This window comes from Phodopus roborovskii, unplaced genomic scaffold, assembly GCF_943737965.1.
Source record: "Phodopus roborovskii unplaced genomic scaffold, PHOROB, whole genome shotgun sequence".
NCBI lineage: Eukaryota > Metazoa > Chordata > Mammalia > Rodentia > Cricetidae > Phodopus > Phodopus roborovskii.
The window spans coordinates 489165-514489 of NW_026126560.1; the positions used below are offsets into that span (position 1 = coordinate 489165).

General features: G+C 41.3%; 1 protein-coding gene across 2 annotated transcripts in view; it reads left to right on the forward strand.

Annotated features, from left to right (window-relative positions):
- Positions 1-311: 311 nt before the first annotated feature.
- Csnk2a2 (casein kinase 2 alpha 2) overlaps positions 312-25325 on the forward strand; it is a 37518-nt gene continuing 12504 nt past the window's right edge. Inside the window, exons 1-5 of one of the 2 annotated variants that reach the window (XM_051201933.1) lie at positions 314-513; positions 1181-1292; positions 10476-10577; positions 13922-13972; positions 21898-21957. In XM_051201933.1, coding sequence (XP_051057890.1) covers positions 410-513; positions 1181-1292; positions 10476-10577; positions 13922-13972; positions 21898-21957 — 429 coding nt within the window. In that variant the 5' untranslated portion in view covers positions 314-409. Of the gene's footprint in view, positions 514-1180; positions 1293-10475; positions 10578-13921; positions 13973-21897; positions 21958-25325 lie in introns of both variants that reach the window. The other variant, XM_051201934.1, reaches the window with a different exon arrangement.

Here is a 25325-nt window from a genome sequence, read left to right on the forward strand (position 1 = left end):
GCGGCCGCTCCTGGCGAGCACGGCCCCTTTTCCGGGTTTCCTCCGCCTCCTCCTCCTCCCTCTTCGGCGCCGTCGCCGCCGCTGCCCCTCTCCCGGCCGGTGGCTGCCGCTGCCGCTGCCGCTGCCTCTAGGGGCCGCGAGCCGAGCGGAGGCCGCCGCGGAGCACGAGCCCCGTTGTACCGCCGGCCGCCGCAGGCCCCGGGCCGGCTCGGCCGGCGCCCCCCGCGCCCCCCAATCCGAGCGTCCGTCCGCCCGCCCCCGCGGGCCCGGCCTGGCGCGGACGCCCGCCGCCGCGCTCCTTTTGCTGTTCGGGCGGCCCGCGGCCCACCACCTACCGCGCCTGCCACCCGGCGCCCCGTGCCGCGCCGCCGCCCTCGGCGCCCCGCGGCGCCCCCCGGTTCCGCCCGCCATGCCCGGCCCGGCCGCGGGCAGTCGGGCCCGGGTCTACGCCGAGGTGAACAGTCTGAGGAGCCGCGAGTACTGGGACTACGAAGCCCACGTCCCGAGCTGGGGGTAAAGCCGCCGCCAGCCGCCCCCTCGCGCGAACCGCACCCGGCCGGCCGCTCGGCCTCGGGGCTGGCGGGGAGGCCCGGCCCCGACCGCACGTGTCCCCGGCCTCCCCTGTCCGCCCGGTCCCCGACCCCCGGCCTCCGGCTCAGCAGCCGATGGGAAGAATCGTGGGGTCGGGGTGGGGGCAGCCCTTCCTCCTCTCGATCCTATGGGATGGGGAGTCCAGGGCTGTCTGTCCTCTTGAGCTGTTAAAATCTCTACCTTTTTAATTTTCTGAAATGTGGCTGGGTGGGAGGAAGATTTTTGAAGATGTGCAGATTCAGTGGCTCCCCGGCGGGTGTGAAATGGGAGGCAAGTGCTGTTGAGCCGCGGCTAGGGGTCCACACTAGTACCACCAAGGAGGATGCTTTGCTCCGTCCCTCTAACGTGCACCACAGGGCCCGGTGGCTGCCTTTTCTCTACAGGTTAGGAGGAGCCAATTAGGATAGGAGCTCTGCAGAGTGAAGGGAGCCAAGCTTCTGTATGGCTTTCCTTTAGGGAACGAGTTGATGCCTAACTTAGGGACACCTCCAAGTGCTTGACTAATGGAAGTGGCTGGACGGATGTATAGTGGACATAGGCTTGCTTAATCCCAAATCTTGACATTATGTGTGTCTCTTGCCTTTCACAGTAATCAAGATGATTACCAACTGGTTCGAAAACTTGGTCGGGGCAAGTATAGTGAAGTATTTGAGGCCATTAACATCACCAACAATGAGAGGGTGGTTGTAAAAATTCTGAAGGTGAGTGTCCTATGAGTGGTATGAAACATTTTCTCCCACAGGGCAAAAGGACCAGCTATTCCAGAATGAGCAATTCAAGCTCTAGTGTATCTCCTGGAGGATGGCCCTGCAGCACTCCTATCACATTTTCCTCTAAACCTTTGAGGAAATGTGCAGACTGGTCTGAACTCTCGAGTTTGATAGGCCAGGAACATTTAAAGTGTAAAATTTGGACTTTTCATGTGTGAGAGGGGCTGTATTTGATACAGAATAAATAGGTATTTACAAAGAAAAGACTTTGTGTGGAGAATCTGCTAATATAGAGCACCTTCATTATTAAACTTGGTTTTTTTGTTGTTGTTTTAGTTTTTCAAGGCAGGGTTTCTGTGTATTGCTTTGGAACTTGTCCTGGAACCAGCTCTATAAACCAGGATGGCCTCAACTCAGAGATCTGCCTGACTCTTCAGAGTGCTGGGGTTAAAGGTGTGCTCCATTAATACCCAGCTGAACTTGTTTTGTATGTTTGTTTGTTTTTTTTTTTATTTTATTTATTTATTTATTTATTTATTTTTTGAGACAGGGTTTCTCTGTGTAACAGCCCTGGTTGTCCTGTAACTCCATTTGTAGATCAGGCTGGCCAGAGACCCATCTGCCTCTCCCCAGTGCTGGGATTAATGGCATGTACCACCACCTGGCATCCTTGAGTTTGATATTCTCGGCTAGAAAGACAGTTGTCAAAAAACGAGTGTAATTCAGGGATAAGTTTAAAGCCTAGAATCCAGAGCAACTCCCCCAGTAGATACTCCAGAAGGTAGTCAGTAGGACCTGTGCTGTTCTTTTATGTTGTCAGATCATTTACTATTCATGAGTGCCACCTTAGAATCTGGACAGTTCTTTATGTTACATCACATGTGTGTGCTAGTAGTGAAAGACAGAACACTGCTTAGCTGTGAGCCTGATTTTCACAGTGGCCCAGTGCAGGTTCTGTGGAACAAAAATTTAGGGTTGAAATGAAAAGCTTGTGCCTTGACGTGGTCCTTATTTAATTGTTATGTCAGTTTTAGCATTTTGTAAATCATCTTTGAGAAAAGTGACTGGTGCTTTTGCATCCTAGCGTAAGGATAAAGGAGCAGAATTACTACTGCAGAGACAGGTGATACTTTCTCTGCTGCTAAAACACTGGGTGAGAAGTAAGGGGTACTGTTAAGGTCAGCAGCTTGGCCCCACTAAATGAGTTGTACATGAAGGTCTGTAGTTTATTGGGGGGTGGGTAGAGAAATATTTCCTTCAAGGAACTTGCTGGAAACCATACAATTTCATTATGTACATAAACATAAGTGTTTTTAAATAAAAGTTACTTCATTTTAATTTTAAGGACTAAACAAGACAAATTGTAGTTAGGAATATCTGAATTCCTTGGTGTACATTTGGAGGATTGAATTGCCAAATCTAAGACAATTCCAGAGAAATGTCTAAATGCCTGTGCAATAGCATTTTTAGAAGTGCAGTTTCCTGTGGTGTGCTTTAAAGAGAGCAGCACTGGGGTATGTGTATGAATCCCAGTGTCTGTTTAGGGAAGCATAGTACTACTGCTCTTCAGTTGTTCCTGTGAAGAATTTCAGGTTGGTTACTTGATGGTTTTTGCTCTAAAGAAGCTTCACAAAGATTTGCCTGCCTCTGCCTCCCGACCGAGTGCTGGGATTAAAGGTATGCGCCACCCGACACCACTGTCTGGCTCAAGAAGTCATATTTTTATTCCTTTTTTTTTTTTTTCCTCTTCAGGGGCAGGTGGTGGTGTCAGAAATTATACTAAGGAGAAAGGGGAAATTTTTTTTAAAGGTTTATGCTACAAGGCAGAAAGTACTTCAGTGTCAAAAATTTCATCTTAATCATAAGCAGTCGATTCTTCAGCTCTCTGATAGCACTTAGAAAGGTGTGCACAAGTGAAATAAAAGCATTAGTGAACACTGCCTGTATGTGGATCCCAGCACTTCCTGGGGTCCTTGAGAGCTTTCAATTAAACTACTGTTTCCTGAGTAGATGTCAAGAGCAATACTGTTTTTAAAACATCCAAAGCATTTTGAACTAGTGCTGCAGTGGCTTAGAAATCCTCATAAGGCTTCCTGAGACTAGCATTATTTGTATTATAAATAGCAACCCATTGCATTATAAATTGGTTACCCATTGCTCTCCCTCAAAATTAATTCTTTTTCTTGACTAAGGCAATGATGCTATTAAAATTTGTCTTCTTAAATGTGTTTAACATATTTGTAGGATTGTTTTGAAAATGTATTGTTGGGATGGGGTGGTTGCTCAGACATAGAGCATTAGCCTAGCAAATCAGAGGTCCTGGATCCTCACCACCTCTCCCTCATATCAAAACAAAATAGATATTGGGGTTCTCTCAGAACACGATCTGTAGACTAGACTGGCCTTGAACTCCAATCCACTTGGCTCTGCCTCCTGAGAGCTGGGTTTGTAGGCATGTGCCTCCACTGCCTGGCAATATTTTGGGTTTTTTGTTTGTTTTTGTTTTTCGAGACAGGGTTTCTCTGTATTGCATTGGAGCCTGTGCTAATACTAGCTCTGTGGACCAGACTGGCCTTGAAGTCACGGAGATCTGCCTGCCTCTGTCTCCCCAGTGCTGGAATTAAGGGTGTGAGAGCTACCAATGCCCGGCTCCTTATTTGGGGTTCTTAAAAGGTAGCTTTAAAAGGGGGCTGGAGAGATGCTCAGTAGTTAAAAGCATGGCTGCTCTTCCAGAGAACCCGGGTTCAATTCCCAGCCACACATGGCAGGTCACAACTATAACTTCTGTTCAGCGGATCTGATGCCCTTACACAGGCATACCTGAGATTTAGTGGTCAGCTGATGACCTTTGTTATATCCCAATGGAGTCTTCCATGTGATAAAATAATTCTTTTGTCTGACGTAGGTCTCACCCTTCAGTTAGGCTTTTATGCCAATCTTCCTAAAGCAGCACATTAGTGGTGGGTTTTTTGGTTTGTTTGTTTGTTTGTTTTGTTGTTGAATTGTTTTATCAAATGTCTTGTAGTATAAAGAGTAGTTATGAAAACAGTATTGGAATATATGTAACATTGTAAATTGTTAGAAATTATGTGTAAACTGGCCAGAACTGTTGGTAATATTGACATTATAGGGACATAGGTAGAGTGTGATTTTAACATGTGTAAAGCAGAATCACAAAATGTACTAGGATCTATTAGAAGGAGCACCCAGAGAAAGAATGCTGTTTCTTTGGGTCAGAGTTAGTGCAAACACTATAGGAATTGTGTGTCACGGGAAATTGAGATTTGTGGGGTGATTGACTTCTCAGTAATACTGAAGTGGAAGAGAGGAAGGGCAGGCACTCATTGGAAGTAAAGGGAATTCTTTTTCTCTGTGTATCTGTGACTGTCCTGGAACTCACAGAGATCTGCCTGCCTCTGCCTCCCGAGTGCTGGGATTAAAAATGCCCACCAACACCATCTAGCAGGGAATTACTTCCAATGTGTGGAGTTACTCTCCTGAAGGGAGTGGCTCAGAAGTTGGACTAGATGCAGACCTGGAGTTTGAGTAGGTTCTGTGTTAGTGCCTGCAGAGCATGCTCACACATACAGCTTTGCTGCTTGCTTTGAAGCTTGGCGTTATTTTTGTTAGTGCTTTTGTTGTGTTTGTTTGTTTGTTTTTTTTTTTTTATTTTAAAACCACATTTATGTGTGGGGAGGTGCACGTCGGTTATGTGTGGAGTCAGAGGATGGCTTGCAGGTGTTGGTTCTTTCTATTCCACAATATGGTCCCCAGGATTGAACAGCAAATACTTTTACCTGCTGTGATATCTCGACACCCCCTTATCAAGTACTTTAGACCGTGGTTCTCAATCTTCCTAATGCTGTGACCCTTTAATATAGTTCCTCATGTTTGTAGTGGTCGACAACCATAAAGTTATATTGTTGCTGCTTTATAACTAATTTTGCTGCTGTTATGAATTGTAATATAAATATGCAGCCCCAAAAGGGTCACAACCTACAGATTGACCTTTTTCACCTATATAGTTCCTTTAAATTTTATAACAATTACTCCTCAGACTTGAGGGTGAGGGTATGTGTGGGGGGGGTTAATTCCTTTCATATATTAGGGGTAATCTAAGTGTGAACTGTATGTGGAAAATACAATGATAGAAAGTACCCATCCTTATGTATGGCTCAAGGCTCCATGTGGCGTTTACAACCTAATTTCTGGATCTACCACCTCATAATTTAAGTGGTAGACTGTTGGCTATGTAAAAAAGAGGGCAGGAGACTGGAGTACTTTCTGGATTGCTCATTTATAACCTCTGACGTTTTTTCTTATCTTTTGAAGTATAATTAATGTGGAACAAAGACAGAAGCATATGTAGGTGATAGCAGTGCCATAATCCAGTGTTTTTCTTTCCAGAGTGTACCCAGAAAGTAGACTTCCTGAATTTAAATGTCAGGTCCAATATTTAGCTCTATGACATTGGATGGTTTGGGTAAACTGCAGGAAGATAATTAATTCATCTCAGAAGATTAAATGTACTTAATAAACTTGGTGTTGAGAGAGCAATATGAAACAGTCATAACAGTGTTACAGTTGGACTAATTGAACAATTTTAGAAAGAGTCAATAATCAAAGGGGTTATAATATTAACTTGATGAGATTAAAAGGTTCCCCCCCCCTTTATTCTGTATAAGGCATATATAGAATAGAACTTACCATCATAAGCATTTTTTAAGCATGCAGTTCATACCATTAAATGCATTCATAATGCTGTTAGGACCATTACAACCATCTGTCTGTGTAGTTCTTTTCATCTTGTAAAATTAAAACTACCCATTAAGTGATGGCTCCCCAATTCTCTTGTCTTCCCAGCTCCTAGCAACCAGTACTCATCATTGTTGGGACTACTCGGGTATCTCATAAGTGAAATCATAAAGTCTTGTCTTATGACTGGCTTATTTGACTTAACATGCAGCCTACAAATGTATTTATACATGTAATACATTTTACTTTTTGCTAGGCATGATGGTTTATGCCTATAATCCCAGTACTTGGGGAAACTGAAATAGGGGAATTACCTTAAATTCAAGGCAAGCCTGGGCTTCAGTATAAAAAGTCTGTTTCAAAGAAAACTAAAAATAGAAAAAAAATTCCTTTTTAGAGGATAGTAGACTTTATCCATTCCTTCATGGCCGACACTAAGCTGCTTCCATGTGTTCACTGTTGTGACCAGAGCTGCTTTGAACATGGGTGTACAAATGCCTCTTTGAGCTTATACCTTGCTGCCTTTTTGGTGTATATTCCGAAGTGCAATTTGGTGGTTTGTATGGTAATTTACCCCCTTATTTATATGTAGATGGCGTCTATAATTTGTTCAGGCTGGCCTTGAACTGATTGTTCTGCCTCAGCCTCCTGATTGCTAGAATTATATGCTTGTTGCCACTATGCCTGACTGGTTTTTTTCTTTTGAGGAACTTTCCGAGGTTGACATTTTATAATGCCAACAGCAGTATGTGAGTGTTCTTTGTCTATCTACGTCCCCATTAACATGTTTTCTGTTTTGTTGCTTTCTTTTTTGAGACAAGATCTCACTAGCTAGCCCAGACTGGCCTTGAACTTGTAATTTCCCATGTGCCAGCCTCCCAAGTGCCAGGATTGCAGGTATTTACCATCATTCTAGCTAATTTTCTCTCTCCCTTCTTCCCTCCCTCTTCCTTCCTTCCTTTAATGATATCTTGTCATTTGGATTTTATACTTTGCCTTTTTATCTTCTTTAGTTCTGATAATAATTTCCCTTGAGGAATTGGTAGTGTAATTAGAATGATGAGACTTGAAAGATAGAGGAAAAATTGTTGTGAATAACATTGTTTAGCTAATATTTTTATTTAGGTCAAGTGCAGTGGTTTTCAAAGACTTCTGAAAATAAATGTCAACCTGGCTAAGTTTTTTCCCCATTCTCCATCATTCTTCATTCTTGACACCCATTGTTGATTATAATTTTCCCTTGTAAATGATGAATTAATTAATACCTTAGTTTGTTGGTTATTGGTTTGATAGTGGGATGGAAGTTGTGGCTGTATTACTGTCTCTCTTGAATTTATCAGTCTAGTTGAACTTGGAAAGAAATTTAAAAGGGTCTTTGCCTTTAATACTTGCTAGAATGGATTGAGGCCCTGATTCCTACACCCTTAGTAAGCAAATGTTGACAAGCTGAATTGCAGTTAATAAATACTATATTGCAATTAATACTGTCATTGTCCTCAGCACTGGTTCTAAAGGAATGCAGCTCTGGGATAAGTAGGAAGGTAATGGGTTTTGTCAACTTCTCCTTTTCTGCATTGTGTCACAAACTTGTATTTATTATACGTACAGTATTCTACCTGCATTACCTGCAGGCCAGAAGAGGGCACCAGATCTCATTGTAGATGGTTGTGAGACACCATGTGGTTGCTGAGAATTGAACTCAGGACCTCTGGAAGAGCAGCTAGTGTTCTTAACCTCTGAGCCATCTCTCCAGCCCTCACAAATTTTTTAGATCTGGGTAGGTAGACAAGACATTCTTTACCCTAGGGCCACTTTGAACACGAGGGTCTTCCAGATAGCCAACAGTGTTGTTCATGTGTGGAAAACTTGAAACAGGCACTTTGCCCTCATTTTCATCTTCTGAGCATACATCTAAAACATTTTAAATGTTAAACAAGCTTTTGTAGTTAACACTTTTTAATGTTTTTCTTTCCTTTAAATATTTTCTCTATATGTGGTAGTATGTATGTATATACCTGTGATCCCAGTGCTCTAGGGACTGCAATGAGAGAATGGCAAGTTAACTTTTTTGCTGCTTTATCTATTTTGAGTTTAAAAAAAAAAATCAACTTGGAGAACAGCTAAGCCAGTGCCATTTGAATCTTTGAAACAGATATCATCTGAATTAGATAAATGAGTTTGAGCCTTGTGGCACGCTCGAGATGATTTCTAAATGCTGTGTAACTTAAGTGGTGGCCAGTGAGAATATGCTCTATAGAAGAATTAAAGCATCTATTTCTATAAAACCTGTAAGGCTTTTAAAGGTGTCATTGATCCTCCCTGAAAAATGTCCCTGGTTCCATTTGTATAATTAAAAGATTTCTTTTACTCTCCAAGTAGTTACCAAATGGAGTCTTCCTCAGGTTCAGTACATGGAGGTTGATGGATCTGTTTGCTGCCTGGTGCTTAGTGCTTTGGAAGGTGTGTCCCAGGTTGTGACAGGTCCCTTTCTTTTTTGAGTCTTCTTGGTATCTGGCAGCATCTGAGGACTCTAGGATCATTTCAGAGTTGCTCAGCTGTTCCAGTCTGTGCTCTGGGGAGTCTTGGGGTATCAGAACATGCTTTAGCTGTACGTTCCCCTTAGCTAAGATGAAAAATAGCTCAGTCTTTCTGTGTTTTGTATTCCTGTGGGGATCTGAGGAGCAACAAGCCTGGAGAAAGTGGCATAAAAGCATCTTGTGTATTGGCCATCCCTCTGAGAGTGGGTACTGTCAGGAACAGAAGAGCTGTCTTGATTGTACAAGGCTCTGGCTGCAGGCTTTTTTAAAAAAGATAATGGAGTGGCATTACCTGAGTTTAAATGTATAGAAGATAGCCAGCTTTTGTCTTTTAACATAACTTGAGAATTATAAAAGTGTTGTTAAGAGTCAACTGTATAGTCTCTAACACTGGGGAGCAGAATCAGGTGGGGGTCTGGTTTGGAAGCCAGCCTGGTGTACATAGTGAGTTCCAAGACAACATAGAGAGACCCTGTCTCAAAATAATATATGTTATAACAACAAAACTTCAAACCTCTTTCACCAGATTCCTGAAGTGCTGACATCGGCTTCATCCTTCCCTTTGTTTTTCCCCCATAAATATACCAAACATGTCACATATCTATACATACACCAAATGTATAGCGGGCATTGGTGGCTTATGCCTTTAATCTCAGTCAGGTTGATCTCAAGGTCAGCTTGGTCTACAGAGCTAGTTCCAGGATAGCCAGAGCTGTTACACAGAGAAACCCTGTTTCAAAAACAAACAAATTTTATTTATATATACTGTGTGTTGGATTGAGGAAGATTATACACCATGTGATGGTCAGGGGACAAATTGTGAGAGTGGGTTCTAGGGATTGAATGCAGGTAATCAGACTTGACAGCCCAAGGCTTTTTAGATGTTTTATCATTTCATGAAAAGTCCATGCAGTGTCTTAACAATAAAGTAATCCTTTTCCTTCACAGAGGTGAAGAGAGTGCTGGGCAGTCAGATTGCCAGGCCTGACTCTTGCTTCTTCACCTGTTAGCCGTGACCTTGTGTGATGGGGCTGACCTTCCTGCTTAGAGGTTCCCTGAGAGTTAGTGGACTTGGGCCAGAGAGTTAATGTGTGTCTGTCGCTGTCCTGAGTGACTTGCAAATCATTGATTATGACACACTTGTCTTTTCAAAACTGCTTTTATTTTTGACTTTAGATCCTATTTCAGACAGGAAATGATACAAATAATGGGAGTATTTCTAAGAAGGCCTTTAATTTTCCATCTTGTAGGTTGGTGGCTTAGCAGTTAATAGTCACTGCTGGATGAGATCGCCTTTCTCCTGTGCTGATCCAACAGCTTTCTCTCTCTAGGAATGAGATCTGTTGGGAGAGTTACTGGCTCTGAGCTGATTTCATTCTAAATATTAAGGAAGTGGGGGTGGCAACAGGAAATGAGAGCCAACAGCTTGGAAACAAATTTGTAACTTGATGTCAGTGAACTGGCTCTTGCCCCAAGACACAATTACATGTAACTCATTGGAAGAGCAAGTGTCTGGCCATTTTGTTTCAGTTTTTCCATTTGTCCATGATCTACAGCTGTTCAAAGCTATAACATTATTTGGCAGTCCTCCAGAAAGCATACATTTATTTTTAAAATACTACACGGATGTTTAAGTTTGCTAAATGCTTTAGATATAACTACTTAAAGTTCTTGCCATATAAGCTATAAACTATATAAATTGTTTCACCTAAAGGATTACAATGGGTAAGCTCACTTTTTCTCTTCTAATTTAAGCATATTCTTTAATACAACATAGTACACAGCAAATGATCTCTGCTGTTGCCTTAACATTATTTAAAGCTGTATTTATTATTTTAACTTCAAAAGAAATCTCATTTCTGATTACTCTTGTGTATTTAAGCCAGTGAAGAAAAAGAAGATAAAACGAGAGGTTAAGATTTTGGAGAACCTTCGTGGTGGAACAAATATCATTAAGCTGATTGATACCGTAAAGGACCCTGTGGTAGGTGCCTGGTATTTGGGGAGTGTACTAGTGGATTGGGGTGGGGTTTTGTTTAACACCCAGGGCCTTGTTTGGTGCTGCATAATGGACTAATGGCACTTGTATTTACTGCTAAGTGGGTTTAAAAACCATACAACTGTGATGGCCCAGTGATGAGCTAGTTACCACCACTAAATGCAATCTATGTACAGAGAAAAACCTATCCTGATTTGTTACATGTTATTGCCTGTTTTTTGTTGTTGTTTTTGTTTGACCCCCTGAAACTTCTCACTGCCAGTTGGTATTATCTTACCTTACTATGTAGTAAGCCTGATAATTGGAAATCTCTGTGATTCCAGTATAGAGAACTAAGCAGGCTCTATACCGCCCGCCAGTCCTTTAAAAAAGAAGCCTTGATGTTCATACGCTGCTAGTCTTTAGTTCTGCATCCACTACAAAGAGCCTCACCTGTATATGTACAACTAAAAATATATGCATATTTTTACAACTAAAATGATTAATTTGGGGCATGATGGATTGGTTTGATCCATAGAAACTATGTTGGAGTAGATAGAGAACCTACTCCACAAAGATGGCCTGACTTCCATGTGTGTGCCATGGCATATGTGCTGTCATACACACATACATATACACAATACTTTTTTTAATTTAAAAAAAAAAATGCTTAGTTTTGACCTCTTCTAGGAGTGCTGTTTACTTTTGTTTCCTTTCCCTAGGGAAAAATGACAGTATTTTGGTTTGCTAAACCATCCTTGCAAAACCCTTTTGGTGGCACTAATATCCTGTTTCTGTTGTCCACCTGCTTTATCTGAAATTTTTTTTTTTTTTCCTTGTTCTCTATGACAGTTTTATATAAGCTTGTTTAAGAAGCTGGCCTGAGTGCCTGCTGTAGGCTAGGCACTGCTGAGTTTTTTTTTTTTTTTTTTTTTTTTTTTTTTTTTTTTTGCTGTATTTATTGCCCCATTTAATCCTCACAGTGATACAGGGCATCGGTACTGCTACTGTTGACCTTGTACTGTAAGGAAACAAGTCATTTATGTGGGGTAGGGGATGCATGCCTTTAATCCCAGGCAGAGAGGCCATTGGATCTCTTCCCAGTTCGATGGTAGTCAAATCTACAAAGTAAGTTCCAGGACAGCAAGGGCTGTTACCCAGAGAAACTCTGTCTCAAAAAACAAAAATCTCCAAAGGCTAAGTAATTTGCCCAGCTGCATAGTGACATAGGATGAGAAAAGATTTTTCTTGTGGACCCTGACCAAGACTTAGAAGGAGTGATTATATGCCAGTTTATACCTGATTTCATTAAATAATATCCCATCCTACTTCAGATTGGTGACTAGGCCTGAACTATTTGATATTTGAGGCTGACCTGAGCTAGAGACCCTGGTGGGATAAGATGGTACTAGGGACTAAACCAAAGGGCCTCGCACATGGAAGACAAGTGGTGTATGTGCCCCCCCTTCTTTCACCGCATTCCCCTTCTGCCCTCCTTGTCTGTTAGCTGACCTTACTCATACCTGACTTGATACTTTATACATTTGAGGAAAAAACTTGAATAGGGCTTGAGAGTTGTTTCAGGGGTTAAATGCTCATGTTACTTTCTAGAGAACCTGAGTTATATTCCCAGCACCCTTGTCAAGTACGAACAGTCACCTGTAATTCCATCTCCAGAAAGATCAGACACTTGGCCTCTGAATAACTGTACTAATGCACATAGCAGATACATATTTTCCTAATAAACCCATTTTAATATAATAATGTAAGTAGAAATAGAAAGGGGCCCTTTAGCCCTTGAATTCTCTTTCTCTTGGCGGGGGGGGGGGGTGTTTTTGAGACAGGGTTCCTCTGTATTCTTTTGGAACCTGTCCTGAAACTAGCTCTGTAGACCAGGCTGGCCCCTAACTCACTCTGCCTCCTGAGTGCTGGTATTAAAGGCATGAGCCACCAATACCTGGTTAGGCCTTGGATTTGAGATGATCAGGTTTATATGAGTCTATAGAAAGGTCAGGTTCTTGATGACAGTGTTAGACTGTTAGACCCATTTGTCCTTGGTGCTCCCAGGACTCTATTGCCCAGGTAAAGATGTGTGTGTGTGCCCCCCCCCACACACACACACAAATATACTGTGGTCCATTACCTAAGAACCTATGTTTTGTCCTTGAGCTAAAGTTCCCCGAAGAATTTTGAGATGAGCTTTTATTTCAATAACCATTAAAACCTATGATTTTCTCCCAGTTTTGAAACATTATTTCTGCCAATTAGCATGTTTTTATTTCTCCTAAGTAAACCTGACATTTGAAGGTCTAGATTCCTACAAGGAAGTACTGAACTAATTTCATTAAAGACTATGGTGACTACTAAGTTTTATGTGTAGCATATGTCTTATGTGCTATGTACTTTGTACATATGAGTGGGGGGTATTTAGAGGCTAGAGTCTGTTAGACTGATTGGACTGAGCTTCTGGGATCGTCTTTCCTCCATCTTCTGGGGATTACAATATCCAGCTTTTGCATGGGTGCTGGTAATTTGGACTCAGGTCCAGGTCCTCTTGCTTTCATAGCAAATGCTTACCCACTGAGCAGTCTCTCCAGCTATAGTGATTTTAAAGTTGGATTATAGACATTCACCTCTGAGTCCAGATGATCTTTTAGGACCCTAAAAAGACTTGACAGATTATGAAAACTGTCAAGATGTATCTTGCTAAAACCAAGATGATAGTGTGCAGCTCCTGATACACTTGGGATATTGCTGAGTGTATATCTCAATAGAATCACTGGTGTGTTTCTCAGGGCTGCTGCTGGGTCATTCTGGGAATACTGTCCTTTCTAAAATTTTACATATACACAAAAGTGAAGGATACACCCTGAGCTTCCTGTGCCTGACTGAGCAGTATTCATGCCACCTATAGCTGCCTCTTTCCCTTCTCCCACTTTCCCAGTTATTCTGAAGCAATCCAGACATCATAAATACTTCAGAATAAAACAACAAAACAGGCGTTTAGGGCTGGAGAGATCCTCAGCAGATGAGGGTGCTTGCTGCTCGGCCAGAGGGCCTGAACTCAGATCCCAACACTCATTTCACAACTGCCTAGTACTCCAGCTCCAGGGGGTCTGATACCCTCTTCTAGTCTCTAGAGATAAAGTCTCTCTCTCTCTCTCTCATACACACACACACACACACAATCAATCAATCAATCAATCTGGGGGGGACAACGACACAAAATCCCCAGATTGTCCCTATGAGGAAATCCTATTTTTCTTCTGTGAGGTTTGAGAGTGGGCCATTAATAATTGCATTATTACTGTCTGAGTATCTAAAAAGAATCATTGTTCTCTCTCTTTCAGTCAAAGACACCAGCTTTGGTATTTGAATATATCAATAATACAGATTTTAAGGTGTGTATGCTTCTTTCTGACATGGGGCTAATGGGTGGGAGGGAGTGGAGTGGGTACTGCCTGAACTTCATCTCAAAGCAGTCAGAGTAAGTCAGATAGCAGGTTTGATCCCAAATGGTACAGATCATGTTAGGGGTTCTTGAATTTGGAAGAGTTACTCATTGCTCTTTGACTTGCTTTCTTAAGGATTTGGCTGCACCGTGGGGTCCTCTCATCTGTAATAGGATCTGTAACACCTGTTTTATGCAACACAGTTTTAGTGGACATTAATTTTGATTTTCATAAGATCTGCCATTGCCAATAGGAAAAGATAAATGGATATAGAACTTCTGTGACCCATTGGATTGAAGGTGCTAATATCAAACCTACTTGGAGTCCCTGTTGTCAAAGAACCTGTCCTGGAGTACTTACATCATCTTATTTTGATTAGGATGTACTATTGTATACTGAAGTTACTTTCTTTGTATGTTTGGTTTTTAAGAGACAGGATTTCTCTGTATATCCCTGACTGTCCTGGAACTCTGTAGACCAGACTGGCTTGAATGCAGAGATCTGCCTGCCCCTATCTTCCTCAGTGCTGGGATTAAAGGTGTGTGTCTGTCAACACCGCCCAGCTATACATTAAGTTTTAATATAGTCTCTCATTTAATTCTGGTTGGCCTCAAACTTAATCTTCCTACCTCAGGCTCCTAAGTACTAAGATTACAAGTGTCTGCCAGTGTTCCCAACTGAAGCATTCTTTAAAAAGAATATTTTAAACATTGTCTGATTTATTTTTTTGAGAGACACTCTATCCCAGGTTTGCCTTTGTGCCTCAGTCTCCTGAATGCTGGGATTGCAGAAATAAGCAGCTATGTGCAGCTTTAACTTGGTTCATGGATTTAGGTATAACTAAAAACATGAACCTACTAGTGAGATTTCTGGTGTTAAGATGCGCAAAAAGAAAACTTTTTTTTTTTATAAGAACAAACACAATTTGAAAACAATATAAAAAACAAAATAGTGATGTGAGAGGATTTGAGGGTGCTTATAATTCTCTGGCAACTTGTGAGTTTGTTGAGCTAGAAGCTAGAGAGATAAAGCCAGCTTTGCTGGTGGCTGTCCAGCTGCAGGTAAAATGAAAGAAGTGCCTTATTTGCACATCTAATTTTGTTAGGGAATCTAATCTCAAGGGTATCTGAGGGGGAAAGATGCATTTACTTAATATAAGTAGTAAGTTTTGTACCTAATACAGTCTTTGATGTGTGTAACAAATACCTTGTTATTATAACTCCCTTACAGGTAAAATCAGTGTGGCTTCAGCATTTTGTGTTTCTCAAAGATGGTGTCTGCCAGGTGCTGTATTAGGTTTCTGTGGGGAGTTGACAGGAATTCTGACATCCTGGGAAATCCTTAAAGGAGGTGTTCTGAAGACATGGACATTCTAATGGGTGCTTTTATAAAGGGGTTGTGGAAATCAGTGGTTTTTGGGACTTGGACATTTGAGAACATCTTTTAGCCTTACTTAGTCTTCACTGGGTATAATTCTGCTTTGGGATTCTTGATTGTTTCGAAGCTTTTGTTCCAGTGTCAGCACTAGAGCCAGCCCCTGCTGTTTGATCTACAGATTTTTCTTTTCTTTTTCTAGAAGTGTTTAGGAATTTCTCTTCATTCTCAGTCTTCTGAATGATCAGATGTGTGCCTTCCTGTGGGATCCTTTCATCCTTTGTTATGCATTCTTGCTGCCTTTTCCATCTGAAAGCTCATGGCTCCCATAGTGTCAGCATTCTTTGATTTCACACCCTTTTCTTGTTCCCACTATCTAGAATATAATTCAAATGTTAGACTTTGTATTTTCGAAGTCTCTTTTGGCCTCTGAATTTTTAAAAATAGTGTCCTATTCTCTTATGCTTTATGTAATATCATCCATTTTCTCATAGAGATGATTGCAGTTTCTTTCCATGCCTTTCATCTGTTTTTCTTCATCATTTTGTTGTTTGGCTGTTAAGTTGCTGCTCCTGTTGGTGGAAGGGCAGGCCCCTGTCTTGAGGACACTGTTGGCAATTGGGATCTCTAGTTGAGTACTATGCAGATCTTAGTGGTGTTGGTGTGCTAGCTCACAGCTGCTGTTGCAGCTTGCTGTTTGCTCTCTCTGAGCTGGTTCTGTTCATATCTGGGCCTTTCTGTGCTTCTTAGTTTGAAGCTCTGGGCTTAGGGGTTCCTCACTCACTGTTGACTGAATTTTCAGCTTTTTGAATCTGTTAAGTCCATGAACATGTTTTCTGGCTTCAAACTGTTGTCTCTCTCACTCTCAGTTCTGGAGTTCATCCCTCCCAGGCCTGTAACTGCTTTACTTTAGAGGACTTCCAGATGAAGCAGAGGGATGGGGATCCCCTTTGAAAACTGAACCATGCTATTTTGGTCATCCTAAAAGAACACTGAATACCAGGTAGCAAGTGTGTTTTGGAATGGTGAATGATGGCATTTGGATAATTAGTTTTTCTCCTAGTTTGGATGACAGGTCACAAATGGGCAATTTGTTGGTCTTTGTGTCCTTAAATCTGTCCAGTGTCTGCCTGAATGGGAAGGTTTGCTTTTCCTGTTCATCTTTTTCCCTTTTAATGTGAAGTGCAATAATAGCTGGCTTTCAGGTACTATCCAAAGTTTGTCTGGTTAAATGTCAGGGTGAGATTGCAGTGACTAGCTTATGTTGTGGCTTGTTGTGGCATTGATGTATCCCTAGAGTGCATAGGGCCTTGGGTTCTATTCATAGTACTACACAAAAACAAACAAAAGCAGCAGTGCAGTGGTCACATATTGTTTAGTGATGGGGGTGCAGGTGATAACTTTGATCTGTAAATTCTCTTTCATTATGCAGACATCTCATTTTGGTATCTACGTTATATTACATTTGTAAATGAAGTTAGGCAGCTTTTCCTCATTGGAGTCACTAAAAGTATATATACAGTGTGTAATCTAGGCAGCTGTCCTCCTAAATTCTTATTTGTTAATGTTAGATGATGGTTTCTAAATTAGAAATGCATATTTTGAACTTGTGGATTAAGGGTTTTTCTCCCAGACTTTGTGCACAGTGGCCAACTATCAGCCTGTTGATTGTTCAGTTGGTGTTTTCATGCCCTTACTGTTACTTCTGTCCTTCCCTCCTATTGCTCGCTTCATCTTTGTGCTAAGCCATCTTGCAGTTAGTTGGACATTATCATACTAGGTTCCTGAATGTGCTGCTAATGGAACCTGAGCATTTTCCTGCGTTAGTATCCGAGTATCCAAGAAATTTAGTTATTTACACTGATCTACTATCATGACCTTTCCCAGAACTTTCTCATTAACTATTGTCCCCATGTCTTTTTTTGGTTTTTCAAGATGGGGTTTCTTTGTACTTTTGAAGGCTGTCCTGGAACTAGTTCTTGTAGACCAGGCTGGTCCCAGCACTCAAGAGGCAGAATTAGGCAGGTCTCTGAGTTCAAGGATAGCCTGGTCTACAGAGTGAGTACCAGGACAGCCAGGGATACACACTAAAACCCTGTCTCAAAAAACAAACACTTGTTGTCCCAAGCACTGCAGATAACCAGTGTTAGTGCTTGTTATTTGGAGCCTGTTGATGTTTGCTTTGTGATTCTAAAGTTGCTCATGTTTTAAGCCATGATGGTTACTCATTTCCCCTAGTGTTTCACTTCATGGTAGAGGTGCTAGTTTGGTCACTTCCCCTTAAAACCACTGGTTTTCTGTATGTCAAAGTTAAACAGTAGAAGAAACACCGTGCCCTTAAGAAGACATCTTAAACTTAAAAAGGGTCATTTCTCAGAGGTGTTAAGGAGTATGCTGTTAAGAGTGACCACTTAACAGCATACTCCTCAACTGGAAAGTGTCTCTAGTGAGAGTTGGACATGGTGACACACACCTGTAAACCCAGTGCTTGGGAGACCAAGATAGAATTCTATCTACATTCAAGGTCAATCTGGGCTACATAGTGAGTTCTAGGTCAGCTTGAGTTGCATAGGACAGCTTGAGTTGCATAGGAAGACCATGTCTCAGAACAAGTCTAAAGGAAAAGGCATCTGTTCAGACATGTCACTACCAAGTTTTAGCATTGAAAATTGGTAAGATTTAATTGAGCTTCATTTTGTGACGGTGTACCATGATGGCTCTGTACTAGCTGGTCCTGTGGGGCTTATAGACTGGATGGTTTCCTCATCAGGAATCAGTAGACTACATTTAGGGGTCATTAACATTTTATCATTTCCTCAAGACTGAAATTTTCAGATTGTAAAGTTTATTTACTAGATTAAAAAATGTGTTCTAGTTCTTTAAATTTCCGAAAGTTTTATTTGTTGTTTTGTTTTTGGGGAGGGTTGGTCTGTCTTGACATTATATATTAGCAGTATCTAAATTGGTGACTACAACATGAAATAACACATGTCTCTCACTTTATATTTCCTCCATTTGGGCCCTGAGATTTCTTCATGTAGACTGACCTGTGTATGCACACTCTGTTCTCATACATATGCTCTTCTGTTACTGGGTCAGAGTCCATAGAACTTGAATTGTAGCCATTGAGGCAAAGACTGTGTATGGGACATGACTGGCTGTGATGCACTGCTCTGTCCCCAGCGTCTTTGAGGCCCACTGTGGCCATTCCTTGGGTGTCTGACTTTGCACAGACTTCAAGCCTGATTATCAAGTTGTATTTTCCTCTTCAGATATTGCAGGGTTTATTTTTAAAAATCAAAGACATATTCAACCAGGCTCCTTGTTTATTTTTAAAAATCAAAGACATATTCAACCAGGCTCTTTAGTTTACTCCTGTAGTAAAACTGATTTCTGGGGAAACACAAATGTGTTTGAGGCATTGCAGCTGAACTGGAATAGGTAAGTGGTCTCTTCCTTACTACCTTCATAACCTTTTATAGTGTGTGTGTGTTTGTGTGTGTGTGTGTGTGTGTGTGTGTGTGTGTAAATGTAAATCAGACTTGTGGGAGTCAGTTCCTTTTTGTTCCTTGTGGGCCCTAGGGATCTAACTCAGGCCATTGGGTGTGGTAATAAGTACCTTTACTTGTGAGCCCATAATCTTCTGGGCTTGGTTTATTTTTGATAAGTCTCTTATGCAAATGTAAGCAAAGCTTACTTCCTGTAACATTCTGTAGTTTCTTGGTTAATAATATTGTCTACATAGGTGGAGTGAAAGTGTGGTTCTCTTTCTAATGTCACATGAACTTGCTAGTCCGAAGATAGGTTCTGTTTTGTTCCACTAACTGGCGAGCATTATAAAAGCAAGTGGAGGAACTTGCTGTCCTGATGTAATGAGGGCTTGAGTTTGAGAGTTTGGTGGATAAAATGGGTTTAGGGTACAGCTGTGCAGTGGGTTCATACATAACACTTGGGAAAGTGGGGAGAGTTCAGAGGTTATGAATCACTACAACAGTGGCCATCTGCTGGGGGCAGCTGTTTCCCTCATATGTATATAGCCAGCTACTCAGGCAGGTAGCAGGTTCATGTTTACAACATCGAGGATTTACCTTCAGAACTCCAGATCACTGCCAGTACAAGGTGCTAATTCTAGGATCACTGAGAGTGTCACTGCATTTAACACTTTAGAGTAGTGGCTCTCAAACTGTGGGTTAGGACCCCTCTGGCATCCCATATCAGATATCCTTAATATCAGATATTTACATTACTATTCATAACAGTAGCAAAATTACAGTTATGAAGTAGCAGCAGAATAATTTTATGGTTAGGAGTCACCACAACATGAACTATATATGTAAGGGTTTCAGCATTAGGAAAGTTGAGGATCACTGCCTTAGAGGGAGAGCATGGCCTAGAGTTTAAAGAAGAGACCACTGTTTGTGTGTAGAACGCTGATGGGATAGTTTGGAGACGAGCAGTGGAAAGGGACAACAGAGGAGCAGATACATGTTGTCTTCAGAGAAAGTGATTCCTGAAGTCTGCAGTGGAGAATCGAGCAACAACAGAGGAGGCCAAGTTGGTCCCTAGAGATGCCTGAATCATGAGCCCAGGAGATTTCTTGGTCCAGATATAGTTTAATCTTACCCACCAAGAACACCACAAAAAAAGGAGGTCAGGCTAACTGATGGCCAGCCACACACTGTTGCATAGGTAATGTTTTTCATGTTCAGTGAAATTGGTACTGGTTGGAATAGTCAGTCAGAAGTACTTTGTTGACAGGCCAAGGACATTTATTTTTATACTGTTCGGCCTTTACAGGATGATAGATATAGATAGTACATGATACAAGAGGAAAAGTCTTTTGCAGATAAAGATTCAAATAAAATAGCCCATATTGGATTTCTAAAAATTTTTTAAAAATATCTTAGCACTCTGAGGGTTTGAGAATTTGATCTTTTCTCTTTTCTGGGCTATTTATTGACCTCCTGGTTCAGTATAGTACAACCTGTGTAGTCGATCTCTCTCACACCCAAGTTGGTATCAAAGCTTAGACCTGAATATCCTGGTTGTCAGTTGTAACCAAGTACTAGGCTAGCTAAGAAACCTGCCTTGAAGCAAGCAGGGCTGGGAAGACAGAAACCTGGAATTTGGTCCTTAGGAAGCTAAACCTACATGGTAGAAATAAATGGTGAGTAAATGTGAGTACAGCACAGCTTCCCCCCCACCCTCCTCTTGGCTTGTCCCCAGCCCAAGGGCAAGCCCCTAGCAACTCAGCAGTTTGTGGGCTGTCTGGAGTTGATAGAGCTACATAGTCCTACTAAATTGGAAAGGCAAGTTACTCTTCTCTAAAGGGGGAAGGGAGTAGTGGCCTCTTCTTTTCTACACCTGTGCTTTTTATTAGTTTCTTTGTCATATTTGCAGATAAGTGATTTTTATTTTCCTCTTATAGAATCACAATGTAGGGCCTGGGCATTGGTGGTGTACACATTTAATCCCAGCACTCAGGAGGCAGAGGCAGGCAGGCAGATTTCTGAGCTCCAGGCCAGCCTGGTCTACAGAGCTAGTTCCAGGACAGACTCCAAAGCAATATAGAGAACTTTTGTCTGGAAAAACCGGAAATGAATGATTCAGTGAATTACAGTGTAGGTCAGCCTGGTCTACAAAGCTACACAGAGAAACCCTGTCTTGAAGAGAAAAAAACAAAAAACAACAGTGTAGTTAATCTTTGCTTCTTGGAGCATCCCTGTGATGTGTGATTCTCTTTTCTAGTAGTGGAAAAGTTTAGTCTTTTCAGTTAACTTTATTTATAGAAAGTGTTGCCTAGATTGACAGGTAAAGATTTACTTGAAATTGTCTATGAACAGCAATGCATAGTGTCTGACTTTGCATGTGGTACTTTAATTATCCTAGTACTCTGCTCCAAGAAGTTGACATTTATTTCAGACTCCGTGAATTGGCTCTCTGGATTATGAGTAGTGAATGTTTCTATGAGTGTATTAGCTTGTCTTACGGTGTTTGACACTGTTGCCTTTTTATTTTTAATGCCTTATTCTTTTTTTTTTTTAATGCCCATATTGCCTGCCTGTGAAATCTTTTTCAGCCAGCAATAGTTTGGTAGGAGACAGAGAGCATCTCCAAATGTCCCAAACTTCCCTTGTTTCTTTTACAAACCACTTATTCCCCTAACATCAGTCCACATCAGCTGAGGAAGTTCTCCTGGTGTGCTATATGCTAGGTGAACTTAGCTTGATGTAGACAACTAGACTTCACAGCAGTGTGGGTATGGTTACTAGAATTGTGGAATAGTAAGTAGCAAAGATCAACTTGGCTGAAGTGTTTCTTTTTCCCTGCTCTACTGAAGGTAGAGTTCTGACTCTTCATCTTCACCATTCCAGGTCAGGCAGTGAAGTTGAGGGTATCTATTGTAACTCAGTTTGCAAAGGATGGCCAGCATTTAGAATTGCAAATACAATCACATTATCACACTGAATTGACTTTCTGTTTTCTGAAATCTGTTTCAGCAACTCTACCAGATCCTGACTGACTTTGATATCCGGTTTTACATGTATGAACTACTTAAAGTAAGTAGCATTTTTTTATCCTTATTCCTTTAAGAAGTTTTTAAAAATAATTCAAGAAGAATATTTCCTGATACCCAGAGAATCTAGTAAAAGAGTGAATCTTAATTTCTGATGAGAATTTTGTTGTTGGACCTCACAGATTTAAAAAACCAAAAACTCAGAAGACTGGCCAAGAAGGCTACAGGGTCATTATACAAAGCTCACACACAATTCCCTGTGGCTCTTGTTGGCAGTTGAATTTATTTATTTATTTTTGTTTTGCCTTGTTTTGTTCGACAGTTAATTAATCCTAACCTTCTCTGTGTAGAAAGTCACATCCAACTTAAATAACATGAGTTAGCCTAGTAACTTCTGTTTTAGATTCAAGTCTGCCTGACTGAGACAAAATGGTCTGGGTTGGTCTCATTCATGCATCTGTGAAGTAGGCTGTCGTTGCTAGTGGAATAGTTAAGCTCCTGTCTTTCAAGTAGCAATAACAATGGAGACCTCAATGTGTAAGTAAGCACTTCAACCTGGTCTTGCTGGTTTGCTAATACCCTGTTGGCCAAAGTCAATCCTGTGGCCAGTCCTTGTCTTCAAAGAGTATAAAATGGTTATTATTTCTTGATGGGAAAGTCATGAAGAGAGATATACAGAATTGGCAGCCTTTCCCCGCACTCCAATCTGTCTTAACATTCCTTTCTTTTATGAGAATATTTATCCCTAACCCCAAGCACTGACTAGCCCCTGATCTAGGGAGAAATGATGTGTGGACCTTCTAAATGACTTAAAAATACCAAGTACTATTTAAAAAAAAAAAAAAAAAATGAAGCATTATTAATTAACAGAGGAATGTAGGTGAAACACTTGAGTAAAGCATTTTGAAAAGGCTACATGTATCTTTTAGGTTAATGAACCACTAAGAACTTAGAACTATGAACTCCCCTTTTCCTAGAAGTGCTTTATAAATACAGACTTGTCTAGGTATGATGATATATGACTTTAATCCTAGCACTGGGGAGATAGAGGTGAGTGGGTCTCTTGAGTTCAAGACAAGCGTAGTCTACATAGTGGATTCCAAGCCAGAGCTACAAAGTGAAACCTCTGTCTCCAGTAATAATAATAATAATACTAAATACAGATATTGCAAAAACTTGGTGGTAAGGGTTAGTGGTTATGGATTTCAATTAAGTAAATTGCCAAGATTGGGTTTGTGGGGGAACTGTGAAACATTGCTTGAACAAAATACCAGGGAGTGGAAGTTTGAAGAACTGGCCCCATGAAATGAGTGTTTTTCCTTAGAATTGTACTTGAATGATATGCCAAGTTGTGGCATTCATGCCATGTCTATTGAGCTTCCTTTTTGTTGGTAAGGATAGACTAGAGCTTGACCTGGTCCACCTTATCTGTGTCTTCTCCAGAGTAGAAGAAATCCAGTAGGAAGAGGTTTACAGTGTTGGGAACAGCAAACTATATTTCCTAGATGTCTTCCCAGAAAGCCCCTCACAACACCCTTGAGAGCCACTGTCCATTTCTCACAAGAGCTCAGTAATGTCAGTGTTCAGGTTTTGTAGATTTTGGCCAGCACCAGCTAGATAAAGACAGAACCTGTCTTCGGTGCTGGGGGCCAAGCTTCTGTCTGGTGATAGCAGCACTCTAGCCCTCACTCCCTGGTAATGAATGCTCAGAAGCTGTAGTATTTTTAAGACTGAAGTCTCCTTGGAATTTAAAGGCCTATTAGGAGCCCCACAGCGTGTCTGGCCAGTGAACACAGCCGAGACTTAATCACTGCTGCCCTTTTTCCCCTCAGCGTTTGCTTATGTGTATTTTTCACATCCCAGGTATTATCTTGATTAGATCTTTGACATAGACTAGGTAAAATAACGAAATTGACATATTTCCCTTTTAGAAAAGGATAGAAGTAAGTACCAGGAAATATTTAACATCACAGCCAATGTAGAGGAAAGTAAGGCTGACAGCTATGATGTGTGACCACCCCCTGAATCTCATTCAGATTCAGGGGGATATGCCCTCATGGACCCTAATTTCATAAGAAAACTGCCAGTTTGGGTGGGAATTATGAAGTGTTGCTTAAACAGAATACCAGTTATAGTCTTAGATCTATGGTAGGCGTTTAAACAAGCTTAAGAATTCTGTTCTCTACCCATGTGATACTAGTCACGTGCTAAGTGCTTAGTGGCCTTGCGTAGCTGGTGGCTACTCCACTACACACCACAGCTATAGATTGCCATCATTGCTGCAAAAAATGGTAGACAAGGCTGGTGGAGAAATTATGGATGTCCAGAAAATGCTCTTAGGCCCCTTCCCTCTAGTATTCCTTTCTTTGAAGATTATTTCTCACCTCTGTCCCCAGGTTTTGTATTGCCCACTCTCCAAAATTAAAATTAAAAGCATCATAGCTTGTTACTGTTGCTACAGACCAGGGAACTATTTTTTTATTTAATATTCTAATCCCAGTTCGCTCTCCCTCCTCTCCTCCTGCTTCCCCACCCTCTCCTCGGAGAGGGTAAGGCTTTCCCTGGGACCATACATAATTTTGGTGTGCTGGTCATCCTCTGTTTAAATATATATCCAGCATAAAGATGCCTGGTGTTCCCCAGCCAGGAGGTACTTGGTATCTAGAATTATTTTTGGCTGTTACACCTTGAGTAGCACAGCCAACACCTAGACTAAGTAGATTAGATGCCACATATTCTGTTGAACATTTTTAAATGCAGGATAGCCCTGCATGAAGAATTTTCTGGCCTCTTGAAGCTTTCCTGTGCTTTTTAATCCGAAAGGTATAACTTTGGAGTTCACAAAGATGGCATACGGTATGTTTAGAAAAGACTTGAGATGTGTGTGTGAATGGTGGCAGGTGGTATATTAGATTTTAAAAATCTGGATGTAGTGAGCATGCCTTCAATCTCAACACTCAGGAGTCTGAGACAGGAGGATATCAACTTTGAGGTCAGTCTGTGTGCAGAGAGTAGAGGGCAGCCTGACTGATCTGTTTTAACAGTCAAAAGGAAAAGGCTTATTAATTAAACATGTAATGATAATTTGTTTCATCACTAATAAGGAAATACAAATCAGAAGCACATTGAGATACCACTTTAACCTATCTGAATAGCTATATTTAAAAAGGAACCAGGCAATGGTGGTGCTCGACTTTAATTCCACCACCTGGGAGGCAGAGAGAGGCAGTTTGTGAATTTGATGCCAGCCCAGTTTCCAGAGCAAGTTCCAGGACAGGCTTCAAATTTAGACAGAAATCCCATCTCAAGGTGGTGCATGCCTTTAATCCCAGCACTCAGGCAGGAGGAAGAGACAGGCAGATCTCTCCAAGTCAGGGCCAGCCTAATCTACAGAGTGAGTTACATAGAGAA